This window comes from Seriola aureovittata, chromosome 12 (genome assembly GCF_021018895.1).
Source record: "Seriola aureovittata isolate HTS-2021-v1 ecotype China chromosome 12, ASM2101889v1, whole genome shotgun sequence".
Lineage (NCBI taxonomy): Eukaryota > Metazoa > Chordata > Actinopteri > Carangiformes > Carangidae > Seriola > Seriola aureovittata.
Window position 1 is genome coordinate 7,865,599 of NC_079375.1, and position 17,122 is coordinate 7,882,720.

General features: G+C 42.6%; 1 protein-coding gene across 1 annotated transcript; it reads left to right on the forward strand.

Moving 5' to 3' along the window:
- Window positions 1-328: 328 nt before the first annotated feature.
- On the forward strand, window positions 329-16,688 carry twsg1a (twisted gastrulation BMP signaling modulator 1a). The gene is made up of 5 exons (XM_056391321.1): window positions 329-479; window positions 1,469-1,645; window positions 9,528-9,627; window positions 14,065-14,325; window positions 16,212-16,688. Exons 2-5 carry the CDS (start codon window positions 1,502-1,504, stop codon window positions 16,391-16,393), a joined length of 687 nt encoding a protein of 228 aa, XP_056247296.1. The 5' UTR covers window positions 329-479; window positions 1,469-1,501; the 3' UTR covers window positions 16,394-16,688.
- The last annotated feature ends 434 nt before the right edge of the window (window positions 16,689-17,122 follow it).

The following is a 17,122-nucleotide window of genomic DNA, read 5'->3' on the forward strand; positions in this document are numbered from 1 at the left end:
CCTAATGAGCGCAGTCACACGGCTGATAAGGCTGGAGACAAAAGGAGAGGGTTAAATGTGGTGAGGGGGGTGGATCTGCTCGTGCAAGAGAAGCCTAGCAGATCTCACATGGGTTGGCTACCAAGAGGTTTTACGCACAAGACTTTTACGCACAGACCTCCGAACGGCAGCGGCTGTAACTTTATTCTCTTGCTAATATTTCCGGTTTGATGAGTCGGACTATCCACCTGAAGACATTAAACCGGAGTGTGTGTGACCGGAGGCCCGGTGTTTTCCTCTGCAGACGTTGGGTAGAAAATGGAGTGTGTGCCTTTAAGGCGCCCGACTGCCTGTCGCTTTGTGCTGCGGAGAGACTGACGCCCTCTGGACACAGTGGACACTTGAGCGGCGGCACAACACCATCCTGGAGAAGTTCAAAGAGAAAACAGCCTCAGCCCCCTTCAGAAAAGAAAAGTCGTGAACTTGTAAACAGCGCTGTGGTAAGTTATGAACTCCTCTTTATCTTCCTCGTGTTTGTTTGTTTTTTGCACTCGGTCTTGTTGTGGCTGCGTTCGAGTGAAACTAAGTTTTGGTGTTAGCGATGAGTTAAGAAAAAAAAAAAAGAGGTGAAGAAACGCGTTCATGAGTGAGGGAGCTAATGTTCCTCACATGTTCTCGCTCCGTCATGCGAAATGCAACAACGTGCAGCGAGTGGTGAAGTGGGAAAGCAGAGATTAGACGTAAATAAATAAAGATTCAACATCAGGCAGTTTGTTCAAAAAGGGGCCACATATGAAAAGAAAAAGTAAGTGAAGGAGGCTGATGTTGCCAGATGTGTGTGTGTGTGTGTGTGTGTGTGTGTGTGTGTGTGTGTGTGTGTGTGTGTGTCTGTGTGTGTGTGTGTCTGTGTGTGTGTTGTTACTCCACAGTGAAGGGAGCAGTGCTGCATTTGAATGAAATGTGACGCAGGCCTTTTTTTTTTTTTAGAAATGTGGTGTTTACATGTCAAAGCTTGTGTTTGCTCTGCACGACATTTTCTTTACACTTACAGCACACAGATCCACCTACCAGCCCAGGTGTGTGAGCTTTGGCACTCAGATTTAGGTTTCAGATCACACTCACAGTATACATGATCCGGCTCGTTCTGTAGTGAACATATATGAAGGGAATATGAGTGAAAACCTTTTATCTAATGTTGATTTTTTTATTTATTTTTTTATTTTTACTCTGAAAGCTCAGATCTGGACAGTCAGTAAGTGGCTTCAAGTTATTTCCATCTGCTTCCTGCTGCACCATCAGGAAACCCTCCGCTCTGTTTTACATATTCAAAGTGTTGTAGTTTTAACAGGCGCCTCCTGTTATGTCTTATTATCTCTTATGCACCATCTTGCAGCTCTTAACTTCTCCTCTTGTGGAATTTCAGAGATGAAGTTTTGTTTGTTTGTCCCTGATCTCTGAGCTCCGGTCCTGTGCTCTTGTGTTGATGTAGGTGTTTCCAGTGTCGTGCTGGTGAGCCGTCAGGATGAGGCCTGGTCAGCTGATCCTCCCCACCACCACCACCGCCGCCACCGCAGTCGCTCTCCTCTTCCTCCTATCAGGACTGTCTCTGACCTCCGGCTGCAACAAAGCCCTGTGCGCGAGCGACGTCAGCAAGTGCCTCATACAGGTAAGAAACTTATAGACGCTTTCTCTGAGAGCTCTGGAGGCTGAGTTTACACGGCAGTCGCACAGTGAACAACCCAAACGCAGCTAAACTAGTTTCTTTCTCATCTTTCTGGTCTAAAATAATTGAACCCACTGCACCACCGGATAGGATTTTCCATACGTTGAATTGTGCCACAGTGATTTAAACTGCATGAAAATGTTGTTTGCACCTTGAAAAATCCTGTGCTCACTGTGGATTTTCTACTCTCGACATCACTGCTCGCACACAAGCTTCACCTTGCTCAGGCCACTGTGTGTTCGCAGACAGATAATCTCTGCTGAGAGCTGGACACCGTCCATGAGTGTGATGTTCTTCTCTGTAGATGAAAGCTGCAAATCTCTGTGTGAAGGCATCCAAGTTCAGGCTTTTCATCCTACACTGTTACAGCTGTTTCTGCATAAACACAAACTGAAAGAGGTACGAATGAAATGTTGTCTGCAGCGGAAGTTACTTCCAGTTAAGAAGTTTGGATTTTTTAACTTTTTAAATCTGCCTGAAATTGACTGAAAAATGCAGCGTTCCTTCAATGTGCAGCTGAATTAAGTGGAGGAAAATATGTCTCAGCCGTTCTTTCTTCTTTTAAGCGTCCGTGCCAGTTTCATACAAATACTTCACATAAAAACAAATATTCAGCAGTGGCCAAAGTCAAGTTAAAATCCGCCCCAGTTCAGAACACGATGGATATTTGGACCTGAGAACAAAGATGGAATCTGTTGTGAAGAATGCAGATACATTCCTTCGATAAGCCAAGAAACGCCTTGGAGGAAGGTTTTTCCCAGATTGAGCTGCAGAGGAGCAGAGATGTGGATTTATCCACAGTGAGTGTCCTGTTTTTATAGACACCTGTTCTGGTCTCGGCCTGTCAGACTGAGGCTGGTTAGTTTCGGAGCACAGGAGCAGGGGATCCTGGTAATTCTTTGATCTATTTTCACGTCAAGTCCCCTGCCCCCCTTTTTTTACTTTTTAACATCACTTCCTCTGTGTCACATTTTCCCTCATGTCTGAAGCCCAGTGGCTGATGGGATGAGGGGTGGTGCCCTCCGAGTCAACACACATTCTGTCATGCTCTCTTGTTATTTTGAGGAAAAGATGAAAAAAAGGTGTTGGCCCGTCTTTCCACCACCTGTCAAGTTAAATCTGAGCTGCTGCTGTGTGTGTGTGTGTGTGTGTGTGTGTGTGTGTGTGTGTGTGTGTGTGTGTGTGTGTGTGTGTGTGTGTGTGTGTGCGTGTGTGTGTGTGTGCGTGTGTGTGTGTGCACAAGTGCGTGTGTGTGTGTGTGCACAAGTGCGTGTGTGTGTTCAGTGGCTCTGCCTCTCTCATTAACATCTTTAAAGTACTGTATTTAACCTCAGTGGCTGTTTCACCTGTTTGACCTCAGTCACTGTTTTGCAGGTAGTTGAGGTTGACGGGCTTTAACACAGTCCTGACACAGGAAGCTGGGCTCTGAATGCGAATGAAGATTTCTGCTTGGAGATGAGAAATGACGTCAAACAGAAAGAACAAATTTTAAGTAGAGCTGAAACGATTAGTCGATTGACAGAAAATCAATCTGGATAATCAATGAATAATTTAACATGGCAAATGTTCACTGGTTCCAGCCACTTGAATGTGAGGATCTTCTGCTTTTTTTTTTTGTTTGTTTTTATATAATTATACATTTATTATATTTAGTGTTAAGACTGTTGGTTTGACAGAGCAAGCTTTCTGAAGACGTCACTTTGGGCTTTGGGAAATTGTGATGAGCACTTTTCACTATTTTCTAATTTTATAAATGATGAAGTGGAAGAAAATAAAATGGCAGCTATAATTTTAACCAAACCCACGTAGCGTTTTGTGGATACAAAGATTGCTGCTGGGCCCTTATTGTGGTGATTTGGTTAAAGGCCAGTTCATTTAGGAACATGTAATGTCACAGTGTCACACAATGAGTGAATACTGCAGGGCCCGCCTTAGTTTACTTGTTCAGATTCCTCAACAAATGTGCAGTTAACTCAGTTACTAAAATACAACTGGCATGCAGTGAATCTGGGGCATTTGGGGCCCTCAGCAGTCTGGGGCCCCTGGACAGTTGCCCACTTTTCCTGGTTGGTAACGCAGCCTTTGCTCTTTTCCAAATTGGACAAAGTAAACCTCAACTTTAAATTATATGTCACTAAAAGAGAAACTCGCCTCGCGGCAGCCACTGACAGTGTTACAGCATCAGGCTGCAGCACATAAATGTTTGCTTTGAAATGCTTTTTATTAGTATTTATTTAGTTCATCAATCAAAAACAAACCAAAGACCTGGAGGCTCGAGGCCGGAGGATCAATCAGTAGATGAAAGGATGAATTCAGGTCGCAACATTAGAAATGTAATGGCCTGAGTTTTTGTAAAAACTAATATTTTTACTCTCAGTTGATTTTTGACGGACCACAATGCATCTGGATTTGCATAAAACCTGTTGCTCAAAGACAAAATGCAAAAGCTTGGAGCTGCAGCTGCTGGTTCATTTAATGATTGATTCATCTGTCAAGTATTTTTTACAATTATCTGATCGATCAATTTTCCTAGCGCTTGAGGTGATGTCAGCAACAGCCCAAAGGTGTTTGATTTACGATGATCAAAAACAGAGAGAGACATTTGAAAAGCTACAAGCGGCAAATGTGTTTTTGTTTTTTGTTTTTTTACTAAAAGGATTCATTGATTATCAAAATAGTCACTGATTATTTCTATAGATGGACTAATCGCTTCAGCTCTGCTACAGATGCCACTATTCGCCCATGATACATATTTACGTTCTGAATGTGGAGATTGAAGAAGTCTACCTACAAAAAATTAAATCTAAGCAAGAAATAAAGTTTCTTCTTTTTCTTTTTTACAGACTGAACTTTTCAGTTTTAGCCACTTTAAGTGATTACACTCTATATTTTCAGCCTTTTTTTATTTTTTTTATTTTTTTATTGGCCCAAACTTATTTCTACCAAGTACCCAACATCTGCTCCCTCTGGCTTCAATTTCTGCAAAGATTCAAACATCCTGTTATCAACAGAACATTTGTGGCTCCACTCCCCCCCCCTTACTTCCAGGTGGCTTATTTCGCCTGATGAATCATTGCTCAGGACAACGAGCTCTGTAGCTTCCGCGACCCCGCCGACACCAACTCGCTAGCTGTCAGAGGCGAGAGCGATGGTGCGTGTGCCGTGAAGGAGAAAAGTTTTCCGCCTCTAGCCCCTCTGTAGAAGCTCCATGTTGCTTGTGATTAGTGGGATCTGCTGTCCGACGCTCGCTTTTTACGCTCTGCTGCCATCTCAAGTCATTTGTCTGAATTCCCCAAAACCCCTGAGGGTGGGAGAACATGAGAGGAGGAGGGAGGGGAGGCTGAGGTCAGGAGGAGGTGTGTGTGTGTGTGTGTGTGTATTATGTGTGTGTCTGTGGGGGGAGGTTGGTTGAGGGAAACATACAGTGGGGAACCTGTGAAGTGTGCAGCAGAGATTCACAAGCCAGCTCTGTCCAGGCCCGGCTGTGGAGCAGGGTGGGGCAGCGGATTTCAAACACACACACACACACACACACACACACACACACACACACACACACACACACACACAGAGACACACACACACACACTGCAGCAGCGGCAGCGGTCGCTCTGCACATGTTCACTTTCTCTCCAGAGTCCTTTTGTCTCACTGCAGCTGGGTTTTGACTGATTACAGCGGTTTCCTCTTTGTAGCCAGAGGAGCCTAATGAGAGCTGTTGAAGTGGTGGCGATAACCTCATCCATCCTCATGGAGGAAAGGGTTGTTTGTAAGGCTGCAACTAAAGATTATTAGTCTGTCACTTAGTTTAACAATTGTAAAATGTCAAAATGTTAAAAAAAAAAAAAAAGAAGAAGAAGAAGAAGCTCATCACATGTTAAAAAATGCCAGGGTGAATTCTTTGGCCGTTCAAAAGTCTACAGTCACATAAGGTCACGTCTTCTCTTTGGTGATCAGCAGCAGTTGTTTGAGTTCTGAAGCAGATGATCCTTGTCGTCTTTTTGCATGTCACCGACTGGATTGAAATCTTGTGACTCAGAGTTTTGGCTCTTTTACTGTTTTTGTTTATTTGATTGGTTTTAGTTTTAGTTGGATTTATATGGAATCTTCTTTGGGGCGGCACCAGCCGAGAGCAGAGACCCATGAAGTTCACAAACAAGTAAGGAGACAGGTCACAAGTTTCCTTCCCGCTTTTTCCTTTTTATAGTTTTGACATTTTGGGAAATATGTTTGTTTTTTTTTTTTTTTTTTTTTTTTTGTTTTTTTTTTTTTTGCAGATGTAGGTGAGAAGATCGATGCCACTCATAAATAGAAGTGATTAGCTTAGCTTAGCTTAGCTTAGCATAGCATAGCGAAGGGCAGCAGGAGGAGGCAGTTAGCCTGGCTCAATCCTAAATTTAAGAATAACCCCTACCAGCACCTTAACCATGGATTGTTCATTAGACAATGAGTTAATATTTTAACTCAGAGTTTTCTCCCTGTTTCCAGTCATAATGCTAAGCTAAGCTAACATAAAGGTGCTGGCATGTGTGTATTTAAAACAGTTAAACTGTTAGCTGTTTTCACCTGCTATGCTAACAGCCTCGCAGCTCCAGTTCCACGTCTGATAAAACAAATTCTGTTTCCATGAGATGGTTTAAAAAAAAAAAAGGTACATTTTTCTGTGATTTGTGAAATATGAGCTGCGTGTTTTTCCCCTGGGCAGCTGTTTAGTTTCTTATAATTCCACCTTTGAGAGTCATAATTACTCATGGGATCAGATCTTGATCAGAGGTTTGGGGATTGAGAGGCTGGTGATTAAGTGAGCTGTGTGTGGTTTCGCAATCCCTCACTGGTGAGTCATTGGAGAGTCTTTTATCATTGCTGGGACTGTTTACGTGTGGGAGACGACTTGTGCAAAGATATAATGGAGGAGCGGGGGAAGTAGAAATTTAAAAGGGAGAGAGTATAAAAGGAAGGGAGGAGAGTGACTGAACGGAGAGAAAAAACAAGGGAGAAAGGGAGGGAAGGAGGGGGAAAGTGTGTTGTAGGGAGGGGGTGGGTGGGGGGGCAGTCGTGTTCTGTTCTCCAGGTGTTTTCTTCTCCCTCCCTCCCTCCTCCTGTTTCTCCCCCGCCGCCTCCCCCCATCGCTGTGACCTTGACTTGGAGGAATGTGCTCCCTGTTCAGGGGGGAGAAAGAGGAACTCCTCTGGCAGTCTCACCCACTTTTCAGTCCCACCTACACATTTCAGTTTAGTTTCCTTCGCTGCGTCTCCGTCCCCAGAGAGTCGAGCTGCACCGAAGCCGAGGAATTAGCCTGTTTTTCGTAATGTGTGTGGAAGAGTTGTGGGATCAGCGGAGGTCTGTGTTTTTGGATGTTTGCAGAAGCTCTTGTAATAATACCTTCCTTCCATAAGAAGCACCACGAGAAGTGTGTGTGTGTGTGTGTGTGTGTGTGTGTGTGTGTGTGTGTGTGTGTGTGTGTGTGTGGTGTGTGTGTGTGTGTGTGTGTGTGTGCATGTGCATGAAGGAAAGTGAACCCAGTGAACCAGATTATTATCACAAATGTTTCTCATAAATCCATTAAAATGAAACTACATTTTTATGTCTCTGCGACGGCCAGGGCCAGAGGCATTATGCTTTCCATTCGTCCCATTCCCGTGAACACGATATCTCAGGAACGCCTGCAGGGAATTTCTTCAGATTTGGCACAAACGTTCACTTGGACTCAAGGATTAACTGATTGGATTCTGGTGGCCAAAGGTCAAGGTCATTGTGACCTCACAACACACAGTTTTGACCATAACTCTATACTAAACTATAAACTATAATTCATACGTTGATTATCACACAATTTAACACAAATATCAAATGGAATGAAATGATGAAGCGAGGCAGTAAGTTTGGTCAGTATAAAAGACCATTACTGTTACATTACTTATCCTTCTCACATTACAGAGCAAACTGTAATCCTATTGTTTAGGGAAATAACATTTAGCTTTCTTTTTATTTCCCAAAAATGGCTGCAACTTTTTTTTTAAAATCATGACACACTTTTGGTCACAGGTTGTGTGGTTCACTCATGGCTGAATCACTGTATACCACGTGGATCTCCATCATTTGAGAAATTGCACATTTGTTTGAACTGAAGTATAATCAAGTATCAAGGCTTTCTCTGGAAGAGGGTTGCTGCTGTAGTTTTAATCTGAGTTTAAATTTCAATTAAATCATTTGTTTGAGTCATCAGCACATAGAAAACCTTGGTCAAGGCGATGCTTTGTTCCATCAGAAGAACTGCAGTTATTTTCATAATTAATATGTCTGACGGTTAATGTTTTTAATAATCGATTGATTGTTGAGTGTATAAAATGTCAGACGATATTAACTAATGTCCATCGTTATTCCCTGAAGCTTGAGTTTTCTTATTGTTTTTGTCATCTGAACAAAGTTAGAATTATTTGAGAGGCTGTTCCCTGTGAGCATCTGCTTAAAAATGACTTCAACAGTTGTCAGAGCTGCACACTTGATTCTTGATTTGAGACATTTGAGACGCATCTTATTTATCACTTACTTGACACTTAACTCCCCTAAGACTTGACCTGGTTTTGACCTTGTGAAATAATGGACCAATAAAAAATAAGCAAGACAGCACTGGACAGGTCATTTATAGCCACACAGCTCGAACATCTCATCATTAGGGCTCTGCGTGTGAAGGAAAACCATTCAAGAAAATACGCTTGAATGGTTTAAACTTATACGTGTCAGAACCTGCTCTGTTCGTGAATAGAAGTACAGTGGAGTTATCACAGTGTCTGTTTTGTGGACACGATAACACACTTGGAGAAATACCACCACTGGTTGCTCCGTCTTGTAATGGCTTGTGTGTAATAGTCACTGTACGTGAAGCAAACCTGCTGTTGCTCTTTCTGTTGATGTGTTAATGGTACGTCTCCTGTTTGTACAGTATGTCTACATGTTGCCTTCTGCCTGCTGTGTGATATGTTTTTACTGCTGCACCTGTCAGACCTGGGTCTTTTATTATAAAACATATTGTATGTGTAGTTTTGATGTGAGATGAACCGTTCCCATTTCCTAAAATTACAAACAAGACATCTTAAGGGTCCCATTACACTTTCCCTGTGTTTCATCTGAAGTGTTGATCCACAAGAAGATATATTTGTGGTTTTAAGTAACAAGAACAATTTCAATGTAGTTTTACATCTCCTCTCTCAGGCTTCTCTCTGGCGCTCTAGTAGCAACAGGTTGATCAGCCAATCAGAGGACAGGAGGCTCTGAGCCTCTCTTCTGATTGGCTGATTGTTTTCTGAGTGATCAAATAAAAATCTAGCAGATTTCAGGTAAACACTCGGGGAGAACAATAAATCCTGCAAGGGTGGATGGTGGGTCCAGGTGGGTTGGGCTTGAGACGTGAGGCCCGAGAGCGACTGTATAGTTGTGACATCACAAAGTTACGGAAGTCCTGACGGCTCGTTTTAAGACTTAGTTTCTGAATACAGGCTGTGTGCATTTCTCTCTGAGACTGCAGCTGTAAAACATGGTTCGATTAAGTGGATTTTCATATTCCATACATCTGTGATTGGTGTTGGCAGTGTTGTTTAGAGCCCACACAGGCTCAAATATATATGTCAGGTCTGATATCTGCTGCTCCGCTTCCGCACTGTTTTCATCTACAATTAAAACAATGATGAAGTGAAACAAATCTAATTATCGGGCTGTCGTACACTATTATCCATGACATTTTGGTAGTAACAGAAGTGTTGAGGATCAGTGATGATGTTTTTTCTGTCTTAATGTTTTGCTGACAAATGCTGTTTGTGTCCTGCAGGAGCTGTGCCAGTGTCGTCCGTCTGACGGGAACTGCTCCTGCTGTAAGGAGTGCATGCTGTGTCTGGGGAACCTTTGGGAAGAGTGCTGCGACTGTGTGGGTGAGTGCAGCGGCTCATTTCTTAGCAACATGTTTTCAAGCTGACAGCGAGTTAGTCAGCATTATTTTTGCACTTGGAAAACTTTACACGATCCCATCCATGCTGTCGTCCAGTGACTGAGCAGGTTCAGACGGGCGGTTCAGCAGGACACACGGCCGCTGAGCTCAACATCTGTAAAAGACATTAGTGCCAGCAAAGATTACGTTCCAGTTGTAGAGACCTAAGTTTGTCAGGTTTGTATTGGACTGTTGTGTTTCAAAAAAGATCTGCAAGGCACAATTTGAACTGATTTTGATGTAAATATGGAATATCCAACTCTAAAGTTGCATTTTGTTTACTGAATTCATCTTGAATTTTTTCCAGTGTTTGATTGAATTGAACTATTGTTCCCAATCCAGAACCCCTCAGAAATGATTCAGATTTAAGTCAAATAACACAGGGGTTATATAAGGGAAAACACTCAGAGAGAACACTAAATCCTGCAAGGATGAAATAAAAGTCGACAAGTTATGTAAGGCACAGTTAGGAAAAGGAATTAAGATAAAAACTCAGTTTAACTCCACAAATTCATTGACCCTGGGGGGATGTTTTACCAGTTTAACATTTTTTAAACCCCTAAACAGAGATCCAAATTGAATGGAAACCAGTTCTCCGTGCCATTAGCGGGGCGTTTACAGCCTGCAGTGTTACCAACATGAGGCGTTTGGCCATAACTTTTTAGAAACTTTTACTTTTTTTTTTTTTTCAAAAACCAAATGTAGAGACTTTTTAGACAAAGCTTGACTACTTAGAAGAGAGTCCGCGATGAAGGCCACGAGCCGAAATGCATCGGTTTGATAAAGTTTACTGCTGCTGCTGTTGGTGGAGTTTTGACCTCTTTGGACTTTTTCCTTTCTCCATGCACATTGAAACCTTTGTTTCTACTTAGACAAGAGATCCCAGTAACGCCCTGCCCTGCGTCTACTCTGTTGTTCAGTGAGTGGCAGAGAGACAGAGGCTGTGCACTGTGTGAGAGACGACATCCGTCTGCTTTAAGCTGTAGCCCACAGCTACTACTAAAAAGTACAAACAGGGGCGTCGTGTGGCGTAGTGGTCTAAGCAGGCATGTGTAGAGGCTACAGTCCTCGCTGCAGTTGGCCCCCGGTTCGAATCCCGCATTGGACGGCCCTTCGCTGCATGTCATTCCCCCTCTCTCTGCCTCCCCGTTTCCTGTCTCTCTCCACTATACTGTCCATTAAAGGCATAAAAAGCCCCAAAAAATATACTTTAAAAAATAAAAAGTACAAACAGTTAAAGACGGTAAAGGAAAATACGGAAGAACAAAATGATTTCGGCACTAATCTCCCTCCGTACATTCTGTTGATCTCAGTCGCCTCACAGCCGAGCTCTTTCTCCCTGTAAAAGGGAGGCTGTGGCTTTAATGCACTTGGCGGTTGATAAGCGTTGCAGATTTAAAAGAGGGATCGGTTCGCTCAGTGTAACTGCTCCGATACGAGATGAGTGTGAGGTGAGTGAAGCCAGATACTGAACGTGTCTCTGAGAAGTGACAGTGTGGATGTTGATGTGAAGCAGAGCCGAGAGGAGCGCCGTTCATCTGGGCTCAGGAAATTAAAGGAATACTGTCCCCGCAAAGTGACACCTACGCACATGTACAGGCGGTCTCGAGGTCGTGCGGGAGATCAAAGGATGAAGAAGCTGGTGGGGGGGGGGGGGGGGGGGCTGGGTGGTCGACCTGCTGAGATGAACTTTGACTTTCAGCCTCTTCCCAAAGTGCAGTGGGGGTTTAAATCCCCGGGAGATCCAAAACAACCGGATTTGTGAAACAGGAAAACATTTGGCTGGTGAACTCTTCTTCATCTGAAACCCACTTCAAACCAGCAGGGGCGGGTCCAGCAACTCTCTGTTGTCGGTTGGTTGGTTGGTTGGTTGGGGGGGGGGGGGGACGCCTTGAAGGAATTTCTTCAAATCTGGCACAAATCCTCAGTTGGACTCAAGGATGAACTGATTAGATTTTGGTGGTCAAAGGTCAAAGGTCACTGTGACTTCACAGAACATGTTTTTTGGCCATAGCTCAAGAATTCACACGCTATTTATGACAAAATACACTTAATACCATTTATTGAATTCTTTCTTCTTCACTACATATATGAGTTCTGGTCGTTCTGCATCTCCTCGTGGTCATTTTGCCTTTTTAGCCCTTTTTTAGTTGTTTTCTTTTGCGCGCCGTTTTGCATGTCTATGTGGTCACTTTATGTTTCTTTATAGTCTACTACAGCTATTCTCTAGTTTTACGAGTTGTAAAACGACACATAAAATGAGATGGTGCGTGTCGTGGTTGCTTTATGTCTTGTTTTGTGTTTCATATTTTGTCTCTGGCTTTTGTGCTTTTGTGTTTTTTTTCTAAGTCTCTGTCGTCATTTTGTTCCTTTTAGTCGTCTTGTGCCTCTGTGGTTGTTCTGTCTCTCTTTGTACTCATTCTGTGTGTCATTGTGGTTTTGTGTCTCTTTTCGTGCAACTCTGTCTTCTTGTTTTACATCTCTCTGTAGTTATTTTGTGTCTCTTCATAGTTGCTTTGAGTTGTTCAACAAGAACAAACACAGGTCCTGGTCCTGGTCCTGGTCCTGGTCCTGGTCCTGGTCCTGGTCCTGGTCCTGGGTTCCCGTGCTCTGTAGACCTGCTCTGTAATCTATCCATGATCCTATCAAGCCAAATACCTAGCACCTTCTGACTCTGGTAGTTGGCGGACTTGGGGGGCCCATACCACCCCATCCAGCCCCTCTGGCCCTGCCCCTGCAAACCAACAGGCTCTCAGATCAGCTTTGACAGACAGATATTGCTCTACATGCCGACAAGGAGGCTTTATTAAAGCTCTTTCATGTGGAACACAAATACATGCATCTGACTCTGAGCGCTGGACTCGCTGCTGCTGCTGCTGCTGCTGCTGCTGCTGCTGCTGCACAGATGTTATGGCGGTGGAGTTTTCCTCCTGGACAGACTTTTTACAACGCGCTGAAGACAACCTGTAGCTTGAAGCATCAGTATAGTTCTCATTTTTCCTCATTTCTCATTTTTTCTGACAGCACTAGCCCTATGACCACTTTGAGTAAGTTTCCACTCTAAACACGTTATCTATGCCAAACACTGGCTACTTTGAAGTGTGTATCTGCGAGTGGTTAGAGCAGCCCTGCAGAGGAGCGGCGGGGAGAGGAGAGGACAGTTTGTATTTTAGAGGAAGGGAGGAGGCAGGAGGGAGGACACAGAGGGAGGACCCATGTGTACGCTTTATCTAAAACAGCTGCTCTGGCTCTGCTGTTCGCACTGGTTTGTAATCCAATTCCTCTGTCAAACTCCGCTCCTCATTAAATGATTTACCCATTAGCTATAATTCACTTTGACTCATTTCAAGGGTTAGAAAGATCATATCTGAGGATGTGGGGACTTTGTCGAGTGATTGCTACTGTATTTGGAAATTAAATGAAGTGTTAAAAAGACCCTGATTGAGACAAGATACTCTGACAGCGGTGTGGTTTGACTGAACTGCGCTCGTGAGCTGAAATGTGTGAAGCAATTAAACTGTTAAACCTGTGTGTTTTCAGTGCAGTAATGATTTGCAAATAAACTCCCTTGCCAATGCGCTTAAAGGGTCAGTCCACTAAATTACAAAAGAAGTAGAAGTCAGTGCTGGGACTAGCGCAGAGGAAACCCGGGTCATGTTCTTGGTAACATCTGTGAGTTTTGGAAGAGTTTAAAGACATGAAGAGGAGTTTAAGTTCAGTAATGACACAGGTTGGGTTTTTAAAAGCTAATTCTGATATTTTTCAGACTAAGTTTACAGTTTGATGGTTTTTAGGCAAAATAAATAAAATAAAATAAAAATTTTGTGTTATCCACCTAAATTGCATACCTGGCAGTGTAGAGAACCCGTTAAAGGAAACAATATTTAGATCACAATGTAGTGAAAGTAATAACGAACAGTTAAATGAATAAATACAAATGTGAAAAATTGTACATTTATTTTTTTTGATACTCTTTAAATTTTAGTTTACTTTGGTTTAGTTGCTGTGGAGAGATTTGAACTTATAGACTCAGTATTTCCTAATACTAGCTGCAGACCTGACCCCAGTGCAATGGAAGTAAATGGAATTGGGTTTGTAAAGCTCACAGCATTGAAATGTACTTTTTCAGTGTCAAGTAAAAATAAACAGTAATTCAGTAGTATCACTCAGTTTTTATAGGGCCTATTTACTCAGTTGTAACTACTTGTCTCTGGAAATAGATGTTGCTCTTTTGATATTTTGAAATGTAACTTTCATTGTATTGGTGTTGCAGCAGAAATCTCAGATGAATATGAAAACCTGCTCAACTAAACCCAACTATGTGACCCAACTATCTGCATGATGTGACCCGTTAATGTCTTCCTGCATCTCTTTGTGTCAGGTATGTGTAACCCCAAGAACTACAGCGACTCTCCGGCCACGTCGAAGAGCACCGTTGAGGAGCTCCACCGTCCCATCCCCTCGCTGTTCCGCGCCCTCACGGAAGGCGACGCGCCGATCAACATGATGGTTGTGTCCTTCCCCGTCGCAGAGGAGCTGTCCCATCATGAGAACTTGGTGTCCTTCCTGGAGTCGCTCGACAACCAGCACCAGAACGTGTCGGTGCCCGGCAACAGCATCCACGCCAGCTACGACACTCAAGGTAACGCCAGACTCATCCAAAGTTATTTCAGCTCACTAAAATGTATTTGTTCACACTTGTCATAAGCTTCTCATAGACATATGAATCCATATATTGAGAGTCACTCTTTACAGGAAGGTGAAGACTCAGTTTTTCAAAGTAAAAGAGAGGTTCTCATGGGTCTAAAAATTGTGTCCATCCTACAGTAACTTGCATTTAACTTGAGAATTTCCAATTGTGAACTTGTACGTCTATAATAACATTTAAGAGGGAAATGTTGTAGGGCTGCCACAGACCATTATTTTCCGTCACAGTTTAATCTGGTGATTACTTTCTTGATTAAATGTTTTGTCAATAAAATGTCAGATAATGGTGAAAAATGCCAAAGTTTGATCTGCAGTTTAGTGTCAGATATCTCAGTGTAAAGCAGAAGAGTCCTCCAATCCACATATGAAGAGGCTGCAACCGGTGAATGTTTGGTACTTTTGCTTTAAGAAAAAGACTAAAACCATCAATCGATTATCAACTTAGTTGTTCATTAATTTTAGTCGTTTAGCAGACTAATCATTCCAGATGCACTTTTTACTCCCCTACATGTAATCAACAGCTGTAGTCAGTATTTACATTGCTGATTCAATTTTATACAAAAATAAAATAAATAAAATCAAATGCGTTTTTACAGATTAAACTACCTGAAGTTTCTCACTCTCGACCAGCTACAACATTCAAACACCGCCCCGGGCTGATGTATCAGAAATAAAGATTCACAGCTCTAAAAATATATTATGTGTAATGAATACTTGTGCCACTGCCCGTGACTATCTTACATGAACCGAAGATGGATCCTTCTATTTTAAGACACGTGAAAGCAGCTGTGATTAAGTGTATGAGTGAGTTTCTCATTTGAAAGCTGTGCTGAAACGTTAAGATTATCAATCAGTTTTTCAATCCCCAGATTATTAATCAATGGCAAGTTTAAAAAAGGCAGTTGCCTGTTAAAGTCATGAGTCAGGCGAAAACATGAAACATTGGCTGGTTCCAGCTCCTCAGGTGTGAATATTTTCTGTTTTATATCATTACAAATTAAATATCTATGGGGGGTTTTTGACTGTTGGTTGAACAAAACAAGTAATTTGAAGATGTCACCTGGGAAATCTTTTGTGACATTTTTCAACATTTTATGACATTTTATATAATTACTGTTACCAAGATAGAGTGGGTTGTCACTTGGCATTTGATGACGCGCTGTCTCACATTGGTTGTGAGCCTCTGCATCATTGCTTGCGTCAAATCCACATGACTAATAAAATTTTTGAATGAGTTACACATGAATTACACCACATGAGAAAATTCAAGATTTACTTACATTTTTCTTGTTATTACATAGTTTTCTGGTCATGTCGGGTCCAGTCAGATTTTTCATTTGCATCTTTGCCCGCCGTGCTAATAAAATCAGGCCCGACCCAGAGCTGGAGTAGACTACAAAGTCTTCATGAGACCAGTTCGGGTTGGGTCAGACTTTCATGGCTTCAGGGAAACGGTGCTGCCAGAAGGTCTCCAGTTCATGGAATTGTAACTGGGTTGAAAGTGTTGTTCTGCTGCCATTTTTTATTTTCATTTGCGGCTGTTTTGGCTCCCTCTCTCTAAACCAGGGCTATTTGCTATAAAGACACACTCATAATAGGAGCGTTCCCGCAGAGCTGAGCAGTTAACTCATTAAGCTCACCAAAACATATGGTCATACTTAGCTGCTGCAAATTCATTTCATCCCTGAAGTAAAAAAGTAGGAGCATTGAGGGTTAAAGGTAATTACTTTAAAATGTTGCTTGTTTTCATAAACCACATTTACTGGATTTGTGACTCACGTCTTCTGCTTTGCCTGTCCCTTTTTTTTTTTTTAATTTCAGAAAACATGTGCACAGTGGTCTACTTTGACGACTGCGTGTCTATCCGTCAGTGTAAACTTTACTGTGAGTCAATGGGAGGATCCAAGTACCGCTGGTTTCACAATGCGTGCTGCCAGTGCATCGGACCCGAGTGCGTAGACTACGGCAGCAAGGCTGTGAAGTGCATGAACTGTCTTTTCTGAAGTGCGGGACATATTGGTACCAAATGTCTGGGCTATACCAGAGGACTGAGGGCAGAGGAAACTATGACTGTTATGTGTTAGCATTCCTCGGTTACCTTGTAAAATACCCCCTACACCCCTCCTCCTACCCCTGCAAATTGTTTTTATTCTGCTGTTATATTTCACTGTATATTTTTAGATATGTTTTCAATAGTGTTTTTTACTAGAGGTGTATATGAATAATGTATTTTTACAATTATGGTCTGCTAAATCCCAGTCTCATGATGCCAAATAAAGAAAAGTTTGGTGACGTGGACTGCTTTGTCTCACAGGAAGGAGTCTGATTTTCAAATGTCTTTTCTTCACGTACTATATTTTGTTAAAAAAAAAATGTATAAAAAGGCCCAGCATGAGTGGAATAGTAAATGTTTGTCTTCTCTGTTGCCTGTCTCCTGCTCTAATCTTAGCCTAGTGTTGCCTGACTCAGGAAACGCATCATTTCCTGGGAAAACAAAGTTGTTATTATACTATTCTGGTCCACAGGTGTTCCAGTGCTCACTGACCGTCTCATGCAAGCGGAGGGGAAAGGGAACGTTTGCTGATGCCAATCTCTCACCGCCACACACAAATGCTCTTTGTAATGCCAGTGCATTTTCAAAAGGCAGCGGGGTGCCCTATCACTGATTCTGTTCCCAATTGGCATGCAACAGCAGTTTGCACAGACTAATGTACCAGACGCACAATGAGACC